Below are 21,204 nucleotides of genomic sequence, written 5' to 3'. Positions count from 1 at the left end.
GAACCTTGAGTGTCAAGACTGGTTAGAATTCTCCACGAGAAGCATTTTCATAGGTGTGTATAATACCCTCTAACACAATGTGGTGCTACTCTTTACATTCCACCCAATGGCAAACAAACAAGCATCTCATCTTATACAAGTACATTACCAACAATACAAAAAATATCTAAATGACTACTAAACAATGAAAACAAACTAAAACCAACTTACTATATCACTGATCTCAAGTGGTGACAGAAACATCTACACAAGAAATCACCAACAAACAGTTACTGTTTCAAGATCAAACAAAATATATTTGATAAAATTTAAAACTACAAAGAAATATCTTTAAGCCATGCAGCTGTAAACAAATTGTAAAACTTGAGTGACAGCAAATTATGAATGAGATCATCTTCTTACATGAGTAAATGTATCATGACACTTGGCAATTTACATTACCCAGGCAAGCTAACTATCAGGCATTTAAAAAAGTTCTTAAGGTATTAAAATCTGGACCTCTCACAGATATGCAAATTACCCTGATAAATGTGAGAATACTTAAACAATGGGCAGGTTTGAACCTGGAGTTTCAAGAATTGTTAGAATTCTCAGAATTATTTTCACAGATACTCTAAACGGTGAGCTTAGGTGCAAAGTAATCATTACTCTTGAGGGCCCATGAACATGAGATCATATCCATTCCAATGCAACTAAATGAATTCATATCTTTGCAACTGTTCTAAAAAAAATCAGAAAAGTCATCATATACCTTAGTCTACATATTCTAAAAGATTTATGACCAAACAAGAGGACACAATAATACTTACATCCTTCACATAGTTTTTGTGTGCTTCAATTGCACTACGCAAAGCAGCTGTCTTTTCATTAACTGGGAGCTCCTTATCAAGCATTGCTTTAGCAAAGGTAACAGATTCAACTGAACAAGAGCGGATTGTCTCTGTGCGACCATAAAGAAACTTTCTTGTTGATGCTGATTCATAGTGGGCACCTGGTTCATTATGTATTCTGAAGAAAAGCAAACATAGCACTGGGTATATGCTTCATATGGTCACTCTTAAAATCTATAGTGTTACTCATCAAAAGACATATCAAACTCTTTGGATACTTTACTGAGTAATGTATGAGAGAGAGAGAGAGAGAGAGAGAGAGAGAGAGAGAGAGAGAGAGAGAGAGAGAGAGAGAGAGAGAGAGAGAGAATGAGAGAGAGAGAGAGAGAGAATGAGAGAGAGAGAGAGAGAGAGAGAGAGAGAGAGAGAGAGAGAGAGAGAGAGAGAGAGAGAGAGAGAGAGACACACACACACACACCCCACCACACAAAACCAAGGTATACATGTGAATGTCCCTATTTCTAAACAGGTATTCCAAATCACCTGTCCCTTTTCAACACAGAATTCCACACGAATTAAACATTTCCCTCTCTCCAGTTCTTACAAATGAACAAATGGAACTGAATTACATAGTTAATATTCTAAGGTAATTTTTGTTCATACCTGATTGCTGTCTAATGCATTGGTGAGGTAGGGCTGGGAACAGACCAACAAAGGCAGCATCCACTTACATCCATTCTCTAGCTGTCATATGTAATGCATCAAAACCATAACCAAAGTCTATCCATCAATTATGATTTCCCCAAGACCCATTTCTAAGAGAGGGCCCTGGTGTTACCCAGGACCTTCTTTACTGAGACTCATGCAGCCCAAGGCTGCACTACTTCCAGAAGCAGTGAAATGATAAGACTACACTGGGAAAAGTTCTTTGATGAAACTGTACTCCTATTGATACAGCTTTGCCAAAGGCGACTTTTCACTTAAAGTGTAAATTCATGTAGGCAGAGTCTGGTAATACCTAGAACAGTCTACACTCTGCTACACATTGGTTTAGTTAGGTAATTTAGTGGTGGTTTCAGGGGCTGTTGAAAAATTTCTTTGCTGGAGGGATACTATGCATATTTCGAAAGGATTTCAGAACAGGATATGAATGACAGTACTCTCCCCTTGTTTGTCATATCTAACATTTTCAGTACATAATAAAACAACTAAAATACCTATTTCGTCGTTCTGATGATCAGTAATATGAGCATGTGAAAGCATCTTACCTATAAAAGGCTAACTGGATGGCCATCTGTATAAAGCTGTCTGGACTTAGCTTTTGCGATTTGATGAAGTTCTTACCAAAGCCTGTGAACTTGAAGCAAGTCATCTCTAGGTCACCAACCAAACTGTCAAAAAGAATAACCTTATTAAAGCATAATATATACCAAATTTGCTGGTATGACAGGTGCACTAGCATATAAAATGCACCCTCATTTTAGAAGAAATATTTTGAAAAAATGTAAGTTTTGAATGTTGAAAAACCTTTTCTCTACAAGGTGGTGTCAAGCATGCATGAGAAATACCTCAAGGCTGCTCAGTCTGCTTATGAAGGTTGGGTAGTGAGCGAAGTAAATGTCAGGGTTTTGGGAAGAGAAGCAGGTCTGCAGTATTGCAAAGGATGCTTGAGATGAGTGACATGTTATCGTTTACTGATGACATAGCACTGGTTGCGTATTCAAGTGAAACTCTACAGACATTTGTTTCTGAGTTTGGGAGACTGAGTGAAGGGAGAAAGCTGATGCTGAACATAAGCAAGGTTACTAGGTTCAACACTGGAAAAGAGACTGGTTAGTTGAGGTGCAAGACTGAATGAAGAAGACTTGGAGAAAAAGAAATGTTTTAAATACCTAAAAGTGGAAGGGCAGCGAATGGATCTACGGGAGATGAAGTGAGTTATAGGGTGGGTAAGGGCACAAAGACCCTAAGAGCACTGAGGAATGTGTAGAAAGTGAGGTCAATATCTGCAGGACAAAGATGGGCATGTTTGAAGGTATAGCAGTTCCAACAAATGGATTGATGCATATCTTATTTATCAAAATGTATAGAAGGTGAATCTGCTGAAAATGAAATGTTTGAGCACAATATGTGGTGTAAGGAGGGCTGGTCTAATAAGAAATAACAGGGTAAGAGAGAAGTGTGGCTGAGAAAAATGAAGGTGTGCTGAAACGGTTTGGAGATATGAGACAGAATGAGTGATGAGAGGATGACAAAGATATAAGTCAAAAGAGAAAAGAACAAGAAAGGGAAGACTGAATTGGGATGGAAGGTTGGAGTGAAAAAGGTATTGAGCGCTCAAGGCCTGAACATGCAGGAGGGTGTATGGTGTGCATGGAATAGAGTGAATTGGAACAATATGGTAAAAAGGGAACAATGTGCTGTCAATAAACTGAACTAAGACATATGTAGCAGCTATGGGAAACCATGGAAAGGTCAGTAGGGACTGGTTTTGGTGCATTACACATGACATAGAGAGAATGTATGTGACTGAACAGGGTCAATTCTTCATCTTTTCCTGGTGTTACCTTGCTAACTCCGGAAACAGTGAACAAGGATGGGAAAAAAACAGAAATACTTAACCAACTTAAAGAACATGACATCCACATACCCCTCATCCAAGAAACCAGACTTACATCCGGACCTGACCTCCCTTATGTCTACAACTATACAACCATAAGAGATGACAGACAAGATTTATAAGAAAGGACTAATAATACTCAACCATCAAACCATAACATTCTCCACCACTGACACTACAAAACAACTCAAACACAATGACAACAACCCCCTCTCCCCTCATGTGCGTGAGGTAGCGCTAGGAAAAGATAACAAAGGCCACATTCGTTGACACTCAGTCTCTAGCTGTCATGTAATAATGCACCGAAACCACAACAACTGACTCACTTCCCAAGCTCTCTCATCGACAACAGACTTTCCAGATCCAGGCCCCACAGAACTTTCCATGGTTTACCCCAGACGCTTCACATGCCCTGGTTCAATCCATTGACAGCACGTCAACCCCGGTATACCACATCGTTCCAATTCACTCTATTCCTTGCACGCCTTTCACCCTCCTGCATGTTCAGGCCCTGATCGCTCGAAATCTTTTTCATCTCATCTTTCCACCTCCAATTTGGTCTCCCACTTCTCCTCGTTCCCTCCACCTCTAACACATATATCTTCTTTGTCAATCTTTCCTCACTCCTTCTCTCCATGTGACCAAACCATTTCAAAACACCCTCTTCTGCTCTCTCAACCAAACTCTTTTTATTACCACACATCTCTCTTACCCTTTCATTACTTACTCGATCAAACCACCTCACACCACATATTTTCCTCAAACATCTCATTTCCAACACATCCACCCTCCTCTGCACAACTCTATCTACAGCCCACGCCTCGCAACCATATAACACTGTTGGAACCACTATTCCTTCGAACATAACCACTTTTGCTTTCAGAGATAATGTTCTCCCCTTCCACACATTTTTCAACGCTCCCAGAACCTTCGCCCCCCTCCCCCACCCTAAGACTCACTTCCGCTTCCATGGTTCCATCCGCTGCCAGATCCACTCCCAGATATCTAAAACACTTTACTTCCTCCAGTTTTTCTCCATTCAAACTTACCTCCCAATTGACTTGACCCTCAACCCTACTGTACCTAATAACCTTGCTCTTATTCACATTTACTCTTAACTTTCTTCTTTCACACACTTTACCAAACTCAATCACCAGCTTCTGCAGTTTCTCATCAATGCTGTATTATCAGCGAACAACAACTGACTCACTTCCCAAGCTCTCTCATCGACAACAGACTGCATACTTGCCCTTCTCTCTAAAACTCTTGCATTCACCTCCCTAACTAACCTATCCATAAACAAATTAAACAACCATGGAGATATAACGCACCCCTACCGCAAACTGACATTCACTGAGAACCAATCACTTTCCTCTCTTCCTACTCGTACACATGTCTTACATCCTCGATAACAACTTTTCACTGCTTCTAACAACTTGCCTCCCACACCATATATTCTTAATACCTTCCATGGAGCATCTCTATCAACTCTTATCATATGCCTTCTCCAGATCCATAAATGCTACATACAAATCCCTTTGCTTTTCCAAGTATTTCTCACAAACATTCTTCAAAGCAAACAACTGATCCACACATTCTCTAACTCTTCTGAAACCACATTGCTCTTCCCCAGTCTGATGCTTTGTACATGCCTTCACCCTCTCAATCAATACCCTCCCATATAATTTCCCAGGAATACTCAACAAACTTATACCTCTGTAATTTGAGCATGAGTCATACATATATGCATGTGTGGACATGTATGTACATACATGTGTATGTGGGTGGGTTGGGCCATTCTTTCGTCTGTTTCCTTACACTACCTCGCTAACACGGGAGACAGCGACAAAGTATAATAAGAATAATAATAATGATAATAGAGAGAGAGAGAGAGAGAGAGAGAGAGAGAGAGAGAGAGAGAGAGAGAGAGAGATGCTTGTGTGCTCCATCACTCTCTAGACCATGCAATACTTGCCAAGCTGCTGCATCACGTGATTACTGTGTGGCCACCAGCAACTTAAGGCCACTTTTATCACTGTTTCTTTCGCTTCACCTTGAAGCTTTGGTTCTCTCTTTACCCTCTCATTTCTTTCCCAATAACTACAACCTGAGACATTTTAAAAGACAGGTTTCCACTTCCTCCAACATTTGTAAATGGCATCCAAACATCCAGCAACATCTCCTACACCCTCCTATAAATCTTAATTACTCTCTCCAGCAAATTATGTACAATTTACTGCAACACTAATACAATTTTTATATCATTAGCTATTCTACCTATCTATCTATATTTCTAATGCCTATTCCCAACTGAAACTCTCCCAAGGGGGTGGCCAAGGGAATAATCTCCATAACCAGTGAATTTTAGTGCTGCTTCTTAGTCTTTAGTGTCTCAACTATACTAGGCCATTGGCAAAGGGGAACTCTAATGCAGTGTTTGCTGAGGCTCCTACCTAATGTGCCTACAGACTACTAACTAATGCTCCTACCTATTGTTCCTACCTTCTATCTCCACCCAATATTATTACCTAATGCTCCTGTGTATATGTTCCTACCTACTCCTTCAATATCATTTTTTTTAAATATTAGCCGAGATGGCACGGGCAGCTGCAGCCCTAACCAAGGCCATCCCATTAATGCTATATATACCCTAGCCTGAGCCAGGTACCCATTTTATCGACCAACCCCAAGGGGTGGATGAGCAAAGGCAAAGGCTAACACATAGTGCTCAGTGCACGAAAATTGAGACAAGAAGAATGAGTTGTGTAAGTTAAGTGTTAAGTGTCATACATGACAAGGAGAGACTGTACGTTTGTGGACAGAATGCCAGTGGTCCATGTGTTGGTGACATAGAAAGAAAAAACAGCTACCTGGGTCAAAGCAGTGCAACTTGACAGCCACTGAAATGCTGGCTCACTATGCAGCCATCACTAACCCTTCCAATACCCAAGTGGTACTAACTGGTAATATACCTCCCTGATCATTGGCTACCTACTAACTTCTACTTAACTATGTCATAAGCTGTAATAAATCATCAAACTTGAGTGGCAGAGCACAAAATGTGGTCACTATGGTTAATAAACTATGACTGAGGTCATTTTTTTTGTGTATGTAGAAGTATAACACTTGGCAACTTATGGTTACCACAGAAACCCCACTAGCATGCTTTTAAAAGCAGAAAGTTTAGATCTACAAAAATCTAATGGGTCAGTCAGTTCTACAAATTCAAGTTATCCTTGCTATTTAATCCACATGACATGACTGAAATAAACGAAAGTAAAATTGGTTCTACTGTTAACTAATCAGGTAAAAAAAATTTATAACTTACCTTTCTAGAGCAACTTTTGCCTCTTCGATATCCTGCTTAAGATCAGGATTTATATTAAACATCAAACGTTGGGGTTTTGAGAGTTCTATTGCTGGAAGCTGCAAATCTTTCTTAACATCAGCCCTTGAAATAAAAACAAATAATCACATATCATCATCATGAAAAAATCTCTAGTCATATGCACTACCTTACATTTCCATTAGGTATCACTTTAAAAAGAATTCTTCAATCAGCTTCAATATCCATGAATAATCAATATTTATTAAGATATTCCAAAACAAAATATGTAACATATCAATTAAGATATTCCAAAACAAAATATGTAATAAATGGTGGCAAATCTTCACATGATAATATTTTCTGAATAAATTATGAAATTGATATTATCTTTTAATATGACATACAAGGAAAAACTTCATATGCTGCAGAAAGAGAAAAAACTCAAGTTGTTGCTGAAAGATGTCAATTAACAATTTATTATGAATACTATCCTTTGGATTTGCAGCGAAAAGGGCAGAAAGGATGACAGTCTATCACTACTTACTACAATGAAGGCTGATGATTTCATTATAAACTTACTCTGACTTGTCTCCTCCAGAGTTTCTGTAAAAGAAAATCCAATATGCTCATACTGCTATCAGCTAAAAATAAAAGGTAATTCTAAAGACAAACATAAAATAAAAACAAATCCTTATCCACACAAATAAGTGCACATGCCAGATAACAACTAACTACTATCCATATTACTAGAGCTCAACATAAACACAGATCAGTTATCCATTACATACCAGCAATACCTTTTTGGTGAGAGACTGTCAATAAATAAGTGAATTTCTATAATCTTACTAACATATACAAGTTAGTGGGCATGTAAGAAAGGGTACTGTGTGGTGGGATGAGAAAATTTAGGTGTTAGTAGAGGGAAAAGGGAGTTGCATGGGCACAGGAAAACAATGCAAATGATTGGGAGATGCATAAGGGGAAGTAGCAAGAGGTCAAAAGGGAAGTGCTGGTGCTGAAAAAAAGGGAAATGAGTGTTTGGGTTGGAGAATATTAACAAACTTCAGGCAGGATAAGAAATGTTTTGGAAGTAGGTGAATGGTGTGAGGATAATAAGAGAACAAACAGAAGTATCAGTGAAGGGAGCACAAGAGGAAGTGACAACGATGAAGTGTAGGTGAAAAGGATATGGAATAGAGACATCTTCAAAGGGGCTGGGTCAAAGAGGGTAAATGCCTCCCTTCTGGAGCTATAAAACATAGCAAACTTTTTTCAGACTTGATCGCCGTTTCCTGCATTTGAAAGGTAGCCAAAGAAAGGCTATAATCACACATATCTATTCTCAAGCAGTCACGTATAATGCAATGAAACCACAACTCCCTATTCCAACTAAGCCCTACAGACCTTTCGATGGTGTACCCCAGACACTCCACATGTCCTAATTCAGTCCACTGACAGCATGTCAACTCCTGTACACCACATCATTCCGGTTCACTCTATCCCATGCACACCTTTCACTCTCCTACATCTTCAGGACCAGATTGCTCAAATTCTTTTTTGCTCTACCTTTCCATCCAATTTGGTCTTCCCATTCTCCTTATTCCCTTCTCTTCTGACACATATATCTTCATATGTCCAAACCATTTCAGAACACTCTCTTCAGCTCTCTCAACTACTGTCTAATTATCACCACACCTCTCTCTCTTACCCCTTCATTACATATTCAATCAAACCACCTCACACTACACACTGTCCTAAAGCATCTCATTTCCAAAACATCCACCCGTCTCTACACAGCTTTATCTCAGCCCATACCTTGCATCCATATATTATTGCTTGGACAACTATACCTTCAAAAATACCCATTCTTACTCTCCCAGATAATGACCTCTCTTTCCACACATTCTTCAGCATTCCCAGACCCTTTGCCCCCTTACTTACTAAAGAATAAATATGATTAACATATTTTTACAATCTTTCTAACTCTTAATCCCTTGAAAGGAAAAATAAATGTTTATCTAGGTATATTTTACTGTTACACTAGAGACTAATGAAACATCCTTGTCAGTTTCACAACAATAACATGTTTATAATGACAATATTTTCTCTACTTACAAAAGCATATTAATTTGTCTTTGAACAAACTTCTCTGACTATTGCTATCAGCTTTTTATGTTATCAAATGTCATAAGTATAACTATTTCTAATCGATATCTCTCAAACCTGTTACCACCTGGAACCCCATCAAAGGGGTAGCAATAGCAACGGAGTCTCCATAACTAGTGAACTATAGTGCTGCTTCTTAGCCTTTAGTGCCTCACCTTTTACTGGCCACTGGCAAAAGGCAACTCTAGCACAGTGTTTGCAGAGGCTCCTACCTAATGTTCCAACTGAATACTTCTCCCTTATGCTCCTGCCTTAATGTTCCTACCTACTACTTCTATGTTTTGTTCCTAACAATTTACCAAAAGGCAGGGCTAGCACATAGTTCTCACCATAAGAAACTAGAGTTTTGAAGAATGAATTGTGTGACTGTTGTCAAGTGTTATGTGTAACAAGGAGAGATTGGATGTTTCTAGACAGAATGTGGGTGAGGCAGAAAGAAAACACAGCTGCTTGGACCAGAGGAGTGCAACCCATCACTAACTCTTCCAATACCTATACAAGTAGTACTGGTAATACACCTCCCTGATCATTGGCTGCCTACCAAATACTACATATTAGTAGGTAGTAGGGCATAAATAGCTTTCAATAAATACTAATTGGTGGTCTTATAATACACTTAATTCTGTACATATGCTTTATTCAATTCCAAGAGAATTTAACTATCAGTAACTGAATTAAATATCCAAATAAATAAAAAACTGACAAGTTCTTTTAGGATGCAGAGTGTTCTTACATAACACTCTTGTTTTGAGGTTTTCATTATCATTTTGGTGAGTTCATTATCCCCCCAACCAACGTCACCAAATCCTGGATATGCATCATTGATATGAAGTGAGTATTTCAAAGGGTTGATGAATGTGTAACATAACAATGTGGCATGTTCAAGGTGTGGGACATGAAGATATGCAAAGCAAGAGTATCATGGCAAGTGGTGTAGTGAAAATAGAGATGGTAAATGCCTTGCATTGCATTACATGAAGTGTGGCAAAAAGGCTGGAGAAGATGAGATCACAGTTGAATTTCTCAAGAAATGGGAAAACAGCATTGTTGACTGGTTAGTTAGGATATTCATATGAGTTACGGTGAAATGTCTTGGGGATGGCGGAATGTCTGGAAAAGACCACTGTATAAAGAAAAGCGAAAGTTCAAAACAAAGAGGAACAGTTTCGGAAAAAAAATCCTCTGAAAACCATTCAAAATTTTAAGACTTCATTTATGAAACAGATCTTATTGCTGTACTTGCTTATGGATGAGATTTCATGTCTCACAACATGGTACAATCTTAAAAGTTAGGTGAAGTGCTTTGCTGCCTCGTGTACCTAATGGTACTGAGAGTTGCTGCCTCGTGTACCTTATGGTACTGAGAGTGGAAAGATACATCTCTTGCTTGCACCCCTTGAATTTACTCATATTTCACCCTTTCAAGCAGATAACTTTCCTTTACTAGTAACTAAACATGGGTCCTAAGATTTTTTCTCAGAAAGAAGAGGCCCATATTTTTGATTGGAAGCAAGAAAATGTGTCTGCAAGCTAGATTTCAAAACATTCTGGGAGGGATGAGTTCATCATCAGGTCACCTTTCTTCTTTCTATATTGTTACATCATCCCTCTCCTGGGTCTGGTCAACCTAGGAAGACCAGTGAGGTGACTGATAACCTGATAGGGATGGGTTTTTCTACACCACATACTTCATCAGGTTATTAGTTGCCTTGCTGACCTTCCTAAACTGACCAGACCAGCTTTTCTGGAAGATATGACATTAGAAGGAAGAATAAAAAGTGTCAAGATAATGGACTGAGCCCTGTCAGCAAATCTAAAGATCTTGCTCGGAGACACACTTTCTTGCTTCCCTGCAAGAATTTGGGTTTTTCTCACTAGAACTTCTTGGGACCCATGGTTAGTTTGTGTCAAGGAAAATTAATACAAAGATCAAAAATAATGAAAACATCACTAAACACAAGGACATATATAATAAACTATACTATGAAAGATAAACAATATTAGATTTTAATGGATTAACTCTTTGTTGTTTAACCCCAACTCCTCACTACAGTTTTTTGTAACAAACTAATGAATTTTGTGCTATATCACACCTGGGTGTAATGTACAATATCTCCAACTGATGCAGGACCTCCTGAAGGGACAATATGCCATGACTAATATGCTAAATTCAAAAAAAGAAATGCAGGAATCTGTCACATGATGCTAGCAAAGCTAAAATGGAGGATCAAGAACTGACTGATGTGTACATACAATGTACACTGTAAATGAGTTAAGTGGGGGTTAAAGTTGCATATAACAGTCACTTGCACTCCTTTAGAGACATTTCAAATGATATTCTGAGTGGACTATCAAGTGTATCCACACACTTCATCTGGAACATAAGCTGTATATCAAATAAGGCATTAAACAAACTTAGTTGTCTTTTCTAGTAATTTCAGGGTTTTCCCAATTCTCATATATATCCCATCTTGTTAGTTTTGAGGCTACAGTATTCTCCACTATAAAAAAACTTTTTAATTCATCAGTCAGCTTCTTCAATACTTCCTCATCATCCTAAACAGTTCTTCCCTCTAAATCCCTTAGCTTAATTAGCTGTCCTTTAACCACTAATTCATTCTTGATGAACCAATGGAAAATTCTGGATTATATCTTACCTTGTCCACAATACTCTTTTCAAAGTTTTCCTGTTCCTCCTCCTTATCTTGTGGTACTTATTTCTTCCTCCCTCACACTTTCAAATGCTATGTAGCTAGCTATTGTCACCTGAATCTCCACCATCCTCTTTTGCTGTCTGACGTCTTTTACTGAATGTAGGTTTGCGGCAGGGGTGTGTGATGTCTCCATGGTTGTTTAATTTGTTTATGGATGGGGTTGTTAGGGAGGTAAATGCAAGAGTTTTGGAAAGAGGGGCAAGTATGAAGTCTGCTGGGGATGAGAGAGCTTGGGAAGTGAGTCAGTTGTTGTTCGCTGATGATACAGCGCTGGTGGCTGATTCATGTGAGAAACTGCAGAAGCTGGTGACTGAGTTTGGTAAAGTGTGTGGAAGAAGAAAGTTAAGAGTAAATGTGAATAAGAGCAAGGTTATTAGGTACAGTAGGGTTGAGGGTCAAGTCAATTGGGAGGTGAATTTGAATGGAGAAAAACTGGAGGAAGTGAAGTGTTTTAGATATCTGGGAGTGGATCTGGCAGCGGATGGAACCATGGAAGCGGAAGTGGATCATAGGGTGGGGGAGGGGGCGAAAATTCTGGGGGCCTTGAAGAATGTGTGGAAGTCGAGAACATTATCTCGGAAAGCAAAAATGGGTATGTTTGAAGGAATAGTGGTTCCAACAATGTTGTATGGTTGCGAGGCGTGGGCTATGGATAGAGTTGTGTGCAGGAGGATGGATGTGCTGGAAATGAGATGTTTGAGGACAATGTGTGGTGTGAGGTGGTTTGATCGAGTAAGTAACGTAAGGGTAAGAGAGATGTGTGGAAATAAAAAGAGCGTGGTTGAGAGAGCAGAAGAGGGTGTTTTGAAGTGGTTTGGGCACATGGAGAGAATGAGTGAGGAAAGATTGACCAAGAGGATATATGTGTCAGAGGTGGAGGGAACGAGGAGAAGAGGGAGACCAAATTGGAGGTGGAAAGATGGAGTGAAAAAGATTTTGTGTGATTGGGGCCTGAACATGCAGGAGGGTGAAAGGAGGGCAAGGAATAGAGTGAATTGGAGCGATGTGGTATACCGGGGTTGACGTGCTGTCAGTGGATTGAATCAAGGCATGTGAAGCGTCTGGGGTAAACCATGGAAAGCTGTGTAGGTATGTATATTTGCGTGCGTGGACGTATGTATATGCATGTGTATGGGGGGGGGTTGGGCCATTTCTTTCGTCTGTTTCCTTGTGCTACCTCGCAAACGCGGGAGACAGCGACAAAGTATAAAAAAAAAAAAAAAAAATCTCTTTCTTGATCTCTTTCTCCTATTTGCATTCAACAGTACCCACATTCTTACTCTTTGCAGATTTCACAGAGCCTTCCATTACAAAAGTCTAAAACCTTGCTTATGGAACTTCATTTTCCAATTTGTGCTCTCACTGAAATTGTTCAGCTCAGGGTAATCACCATGGTTACATCTCGAATCATGTTTCCTCTCTGCTCCCATTTTGTTTTCTATTCAACCAAAATGTCAAACTCAAGCATTACATGATCAAATTTGCAAGGTGGTGTATCATACCTGATATTTCCAATATCCATGATAACAATGTAAAGAAAAAGTCTAGCAATGACAGTGTAACAGCCCTACAGACTTTCAAATGCTCAGCAACACAGTAATGTAAGAAATTTCCCTTCACATATTCTAGGAGCATGTCTCTCCAAGGTTACCATCTTAGAGAACATCTGAAAATCTCCCAACCTGTTTCTTTGTAATGGGAATCCCTGACAATCAATACTTTATCATCTTTGAGGCATGAGTGTCCCACTGTTTCATCTGTCATTCTAAACATTCTCCAATGTTTCATTTGCACACTGTTTTGAATTTCTGCAGTTTCTTGAAGGGTTGTAAACCATCAGCAACCCCCTGTGAACATCTTTCCTACAGCAATTCTTCCCATTCTGTAATACCACAATTAGCATTCCTGAAGTTAAATACTATCCATTTTTAACCCTTAAATGCTCAGTCATCACATGATGATTTGTGTAATGAGCACTGGGAGCCATCAAATGAGTGCTACTTTTCAGTCATATTTTGAACAAACCAATATTTTGACACTTCTATACTTGCTATGTGTCTCTTAGTCACGAAAGGTACTTATCTACAAAAGTCAACCACTTTTTGTAAATAATTCTGAAATGTAAAAATCCATGTAAATTTGTAAAAAATGTATCCAGATGAGGAAATGATAACTATAAACAATGAAAATTTTATTTAATGAATGCAAGTCATGATGGTCACCAATCCTACACCCCATTTCCCCACCACTAGGGGAATTATCACCTTTAGAGGTATTTCATAGCCATGTAAGTTGTGTATTTTCACTTGTCTCTACATATCCTTTACATTCACATGAATTCATTTCATAAATAGTGACCTCTGCATCAGAGGCTCACCCCTCTCATCTTCCTTCACCTTCTCCTCACCCCCTCTACCAACCCCCATTAGGGGCTCTGCATTAAAGTCAGCAATACATAGATCCCTTTCCAACCAAAAGAGTTATGTTCCTGGGAAACCCTCTGGATGGCAAAACCACAGCTGTCTAGGTGCTCCCTTATGAGAAACAGGGGGTTTGAGGTGGTAACCCTTGAAAGATATAAAGTCTTGTTGTGAGCACTATAAAATTAAAATCAGCATTTCACACCACAGAAACAACTGTATTCTCCATAGATATAGAGAAATTATGCACAAAACTGTATATAATATAAATAAAGGAATAATACTGTTTGGAACAATGGCAGAACAATCTGCCTTGATGCTCTGTGCTTGGCCTTTGTGTTCCTACCAAGCAGACAGCCAGCTATGCTCCACAAAAGGACACCACTTTTCTCTTTATGGTTCATATTGTTGACTCGGTAAAACCAAAATGCCTCCTAACAGTTGCTCCACTACCATCATGTGCAAGGCATTCAAGTAAATCTACATTTTGCTCTGAAAACTCACTTTCCTTGCCCTCCCTGGAGTAAAACAACTTGCATCACTAGCTTAGATATAAAGACCATATCTAGGGGTTCAAAGTACAGTAATTCCTTAAACAAAATGCATTCAGTTAATATGATTTCCTTATAAACTTAAAAACAAAGTTAGGTCACTTATCAGAATAATGAAAGATAGAGGTGAAGTGAAGAAAGGATTAAGGGACAGAAGAGTCCTCCCAAACAGTGACCTATGCAGCTGATACATAGACATGAAATGAGTCACAGAGGTCAAGATTCCAGGCTGTGGAAATGAGTTATTTGAGAGGAGAATGTGGTAAGACTAGATGGAATGAAGAAAGAAATGAAGGGGTGTATGAGAGATGTTGTATGGCAGGGAATGCAAAGGGAATGAATTGTAGAGTGGCAGAGTGAAACATGATACTTTGGGCATGTGGAATGAATGCAAGATGTGGAGTTTACAAGGAGTACAACAGCACAATTACTGGGGCTTGGTGTGAGACAGACACACTTGGGAGATAGGGATATAGACTGGAGGAGTACTGAGAGAGAGAAATGGTGGAAGATTGCGTGAGAAGGTGTATGTGAGAGAGGCATGTAAGAACAAAGATAAGCGGAGACTTTTGCAGTGGCCACCCCTTTGATGAGAATTCCCAGAGGTAACAGGCTTCAGGAATAGAGATAGATAAAAAGACAGATAGAGAGGTACCTCTTTTACAAAACATGCCATCTAACCATTACTGCGTAGTTAGGATGAGCGATGCATTCACGCTGATTTCTTTTCATTCAAGTTGTAGGGAACGTTTAAAGATGGAAATATGAGCGAGGAAACAATGATGTAAAAATGTCAGAAATGGAGATAAATATGGTGATAATGTAATATTCAGGAAGTCATTAATAGAATTAATATTGGTGGAGGTGGTTATCAAAGATTAAAACTTAGAAAAACCACACAAGAATTATAAAAATGAGAAGTGTAAGAGGCAATGAATGTGCAAATTTTCATAATGAAAATGGTGATTGGTTATAATACTTTAGGAGTCAGTCTTAACATGACACAAAAGTATACTGCATATGGAGAACTAGCAGAGTACATGGCACTGCCTTTGAAAAAAAAGCAGCCTTTGATGGCCTTAAAACAACCAACAGAGCTAATATGTGGCAGCTTAAAAGCTTGTCCAGGTTCTGAAAAAACTAAATCGAAAATTTGGGGCCTTTAAGTCATATGATGTCATATAAAAGTAACTAACAAATGCTTAAATAGAGTATTCTAGGAGTGACTACAAAAACATTCAGAATACCATAAGACTCATGGATGAAGACAATTCCAGATGAACTTAGTACAGATAACTATGCCAGAGTAGCTGGTTCAAAAAGTAGTATTCTACAATAAGCATGACAAGTACAGGAAAAAAGCAAGGTGGTTAAGAGAAACATCATACGTCAATATATAATCAAACTGGTGAGCGTCAGCATGCTAATCCTCCCATCAAGGCAAATTCCTGTTATAGGTGGTCGTAGGTGCACATGTGGGTCTCCCCCAAGTTTTTCCAAGGTTCTCTACAGGTCCTCACAAAGCCTTTCCCAAGTCCTCACATCTGGTTCTACCCCAGTCTTCTCTATGCTTTTGATAATCCTCCCAAGGTCTTCCTAAAGTCTTCTCCAAGTCCTCCCCAAATCTTCCTCAGTTCCTCATCAGGTCTCCTACAAGGCTTTCCTTTCAGGGATATCCAGTGCTACAGTGAAAAAAATTACTTTTTAAAAAAGTCTTATTTGAATATTAATATTGTTGGTCTTCAAATGGCTCTCAAGGCTGGCTAATGAAAAAATGAATTGTGTGATCACTTCTGATAAGAATGAATACCAAGAAGCTGTAGTAATTCTGAACTTTGAAAGGTAGCCTTTGTTGCCTCCTGACTTTGATTCTAAAAAAACCTTCATGGCTTTTAAAAAAAAGTTTTAAAATGAAAATGGCTATCATTGGTGTTCCAATGGCCCTCAAGGCCAACTATTCAAAAAATGAAATGTGTGATTACTTCTGATAAAACGTGAAACTGCAGTAATTCTGAACTATGAAAGGTAGCCTTTGTTGGCCTTTAAAGCCAAGCTCTAGAACCCCTGGATCCTGCCTTTGATTCTGAGGAACCTTCATTATAATCTGAGGCTGCTAGGTTATCTATGTAGCCAGGAATGCCTTTGGTGGCCTCAAAATGGCCTTCAAGGCAAACATACAGCAGCTAAAAACCTTGCCCACATTTTGAAAACCCTGCACCCAACCTGACTCTAAATGTTACATGTACCTGCAGTAAATCTGAACCATTATAAGTGGTCTTTGATGGCTCGAAAGCCAGGTTCTGGCCTTGGATGCTGCTTTTAATCCTGAGGTATTTTCATTACGATCTAAGGGCTGCTAGTTCACCTACTTTGAAAGAATGCATAGAACTAACTGTAATCTATATGTATGAGGTGGCCTTTGATGGCCTTAAAAAACCATCAAGATCAACCAGCAGTAGCCTAAAACATGGCCCAGATTCTGAACTACCACCACATAAAATCTGGACCCTCTAGGTGCTGCAGTTTGGTCCGGAAAAAGGTATGCACAAACATAAAAATATTTGAAATTATTCATAGATATATTCCTTTTCATTTCAGTTATAGAATATCAAACATATAACAAAAAACATCATTTTAAGAAATGTGGTTCCTGTTTGCCTATAACACCAACAGAGCCATGATCAGGATAACTGGACACAATATTCCCATAAATTTCATGCACGTGCAATGAAACTATGTGATGAGATACAAAATAGGCTAAAATCATCTGAAGTAATGGTATGAGTATCTATTACACATTCTGCTTACTATTTATGAAAATAAGCCACAAAACTCGAGATAAACCAAGGAAAATGTGAGATGCATATCAATACTATAAATACATTTTGCACCAGTATTACTACTAAACCCCCCAAAAAATCTGATGCCATGCTTCCCTACTTGGTTTAAAATCTCCACTGGATGTACTTACCTTCAATATATTATAAACAAGCTATGAAATATGGAATATCTAAGCCTACCAAATAAATGACAATGAATTTGTTTTTATACTCACATATAATCCATGATATGATCCATAAGGTTTGCAACTGGAGGTCCTTCTGCTGGAGTGTGTTCATAAGTCATGCCAACTGCACCCTTCTTCCCAATTATGAACTGTCAGACAAGTTAACAAAAGTTATAATCAAGCTTAAAATTGTCTTCTTTTAACAACTTAATTTTTTTTTTTTTTTTTTTTTTTTTGCTTTGTCGCTGTCTCCCGCATTTGCGAGGTAGCACAAGGAAACAGACGAAAGAAATGGCCCAACCCACCCCCATACACATGTATATACATACGTCCACACACGCAAATATACATACCTACACAGCTTTCCATGGTTTACCCCAGACGCTTCACATGCCCTGATTCAATCCACTGACAGCACGTCAACCCCGGTATACCACATCGCTCCAATTCACTCTATTCCTTTCCCTCCTTTCACCCTCCTGCATGTTCAGGCCCCGATCACACAAAATCTTTTTCACTCCATCTTTCCACCTCCAATTTGGTCTCCCTCTTCTCCTCGTTCCCTCCACCTCCGACACATATATTCTCTTGGTCAATCTTTCCTCACTCATTCTCTCCAAGTGCCCGAACCATTTCAAAACACCCTCTTCTGCTCTCTCAACCACGCTCTTTTTATTTCCACACATCTCTCTTACCCTTACATTACTTACTCGATCAAACCACCTCACACCACACATTGTCCTGAAACATCTCATTTCCAGCACATCCATCCTCCTGCGCACAACTCTATCCATAGCCCACGCCTCGCAACCATACAACATTGTTGGAACCACTATTCCTTCAAACATACCCATTTTTGCTTTCCGAGATAATGTTCTCGACTTCCACACACTCTTCAAGGCTCCCAGAATTTTCGCCCCCTCCCCCACCCTATGATCCACTTCCGCTTACATGGTTCCATCCGCTGCCAGATCCACTCCCAGATATCTAAAACACTTCACTTCCTCCAGTTTTTCTCCATTCAAACTCACCTCCCAATTGACTTGACCCTCAACCCTACTGTACCTAATAACCTTGCTCTTATTCACATTTACTCTTAACTTTCTTCTTTCACACACTTTACCAAACTCAGTCACCAGCTTCTGCAGTTTCTCACATGAATCAGCCACCAGCACTGTATCATCAGCAAACAACAACTGACTCACTTCCCAAGCTCTCTCATCCCCAACAGACTTCATACTTGCCCCTCTTTCCAAAACTCTTGCATTCACCTCCCTAACAACCCCATCCATAAACAAATTAAACAACCATGGAGACATCACACACCCCTGCCGCAAACCTACATTCACTGAGAACCAATCACTTTCCTCTCTTCCTACACGTACACATGCCTTACATCCTCGATAAAAACTTTTCACTGATTCTAACAACTTGCCTCCCACACCATATATTCTTAATACCTTCCACAGAGCATCTCTATCAACTCTATCATATGCCTTCTCCAGATCCATAAATGCTACATACAAATCCATTTGCTTTTCTAAGTATTTCTCACATACATTCTTCAAAGCAAACACCTGATCCACACAGCCTCTACCACTTCTGAAACCACACTGCTCTTCCCCAATCTGATGCTCTGTACATGCCTTCACCCTCTCAATCAATATCCTCCCATATAATTTACCAGGAATACTCAACAAACTTATACCTCTGTAATTTGAGCACTCACTCTTATCCCCTTTGCCTTTGTACAATGGCACTATGCACGCATTCCGCCAATCCTCAGGCACCTCACCATGAGTCATACATACATTAAATAACCTTACCAACCAGTCAACAATACAGTCACCCCCTTTTTTAATAAATTCCACTGCAATACCATCCAAACCTGCTGCCTTGCCGGCTTTCATCTTCCGCAAAGCTTTTACTACCTCTTCTCTGTTTACCAAATCATTTTCCCTAACCCTCTCACTTTGCACACCACCTCGACCAAAACACCCTATATCTGCCACTCTATCATCAAACACACTCAACAAACCTTCAAAATACTCACTCCATCTCCTTCTCACATCACCACTACTTGTTATCACCTCCCCATTTGCGCCCTTCACTGAAGTTCCCATTTGCTCCCTTGTCTTACGCACTTTATTTACCTCCTTCCAGAACATCTTTTTATTCTCCATAAAATTTAATGATACTCTCTCACCCCAACTCTCAATTAGAGGTCATAAAGATGACGAAATGATAATTTCAACCCCAGATTTTTGTCTGAAAAATAATCCTTATATGAGGTTTTGAAGGAAATCTCTTTTTCTGAAAAAAATATCAAAAATTGCAGGTAATAGAAAATGATATGTTAAACCCACATTTGTATTAAGTATGAATAATAATCCCTTTTGGCTCTGAGTGAAACGAAGCTCAAGGGATTATTATTCATACTTAATACAAATGTGGGTTTAACATATCATTTTCTATTACCTGCAATTTTTGATATTTTTTTCAGAAAAAGAGATTTCCTTCAAAACCTCATATAAGGATTATTTTTCAGACAAAAATCTGGGGTTGAAATTATCATTTCGTCATCTAAGGGGAAGAGTGGTTTGGAAATGTCTGGGGAGTGAAGTCAGGGGTTAGTGAGAGGACAAGAGCAAGGGAAGGAGTAGCAATACTCCTGAAACAGGAGTTGTGGGAGTATGTGATAGAATGTAAGAAAGTAAATTCTCGATTAATATGGGTAAAATTGAAAGTTGATGGAGAGAGGTGGGTGATTATTGGTGCATATGCACCTGGGCATGAGAAGAAAGATCATGAGAGGCAAGTGTTTTGGGAGCAGCTGAATGAGTGTGTTAGCGGTTTTGATGCACGAGACCGGGTTATAGTGATGGGTGATTTGAATGCAAAGGTGAGTAATGTGGCAGTTGAGGGAATAATTGGTATGCATGGGGTGTTCAGTGTTGTAAATGGAAATGGTGAAGAGCTTGTAGATTTATGTGCTGAAAAAGGACTGATGATTGGGAATACCTGGTTTAAAAAGCGAGATATACATAAGTATACTTATGTAAGCAGGAGAGATGGCCAGAGAGCGTTATTGGATTACGTGTTAATTGACAGGCGTGCGAAAGAGAGACTTTTGGATGTTAATGTGCTGAGAGGTGCAACTGGAGGGATGTCTGATCATTATCTTGTGGAGGCTAAGGTGAAGATTAGTATGGGTTTTCAGAAAAGAGGAGTGAATGTTGGGGTGAAGAAGGTGGTGAGAGTAAGTGAGCTTGGGAAGGAGACCTGTGTGGGGAAGTACCAGGAGAGACTGTGTACAGAATGGAAAAAGGTGAGAACAATGGAAGTAAGGGGAGTGGGGGAGGAATGGGATGTATTTAGGGAATCAGTGATGGATTGCGCAAAAGATGCTTGTGGCATGAGAAGAGTGGGAGGTGGGCTGTTTAGAAAGGGTAGTGAGTGGTGGGATGAAGAAGTAAGAGTATTAGTGAAAGAGAAGAGAGAGGCATTTGGACGATTTTTGCAGGGAAAAAATGCAATTGAGTGGGAGAAGTATAAAAGAAAGAGACAG

The 21,204-nt window shown here is 39.3% G+C and overlaps 1 protein-coding gene across 2 annotated transcripts in view; it reads right to left on the bottom strand.

The window, feature by feature from the left end:
- The window catches only part of LOC139766340 (carnitine O-acetyltransferase-like), a 52,681-nt gene that overhangs the window by 14,804 nt on the left and 16,673 nt on the right, over positions 1 to 21,204 (bottom strand). The window contains exons 8-12 of one of the 2 annotated variants that reach the window (XM_071694899.1): positions 17,685 to 17,785; positions 7,358 to 7,381; positions 6,779 to 6,901; positions 2,099 to 2,221; positions 810 to 1,008 (exon numbers count right to left, since the gene is read on the bottom strand). In XM_071694899.1, coding sequence (XP_071551000.1) covers positions 810 to 1,008; positions 2,099 to 2,221; positions 6,779 to 6,901; positions 7,358 to 7,381; positions 17,685 to 17,785 — 570 coding nt within the window. The remainder of the gene's footprint in view (positions 1 to 809; positions 1,009 to 2,098; positions 2,222 to 6,778; positions 6,902 to 7,357; positions 7,382 to 17,684; positions 17,786 to 21,204) is intronic. The other variant, XM_071694993.1, reaches the window with a different exon arrangement.

The sequence above is a fragment of the Panulirus ornatus genome, chromosome 1 (assembly GCF_036320965.1).
Source record: "Panulirus ornatus isolate Po-2019 chromosome 1, ASM3632096v1, whole genome shotgun sequence".
NCBI lineage: Eukaryota > Metazoa > Arthropoda > Malacostraca > Decapoda > Palinuridae > Panulirus > Panulirus ornatus.
This window is presented reverse-complemented; position numbering and strand designations above follow the sequence as displayed.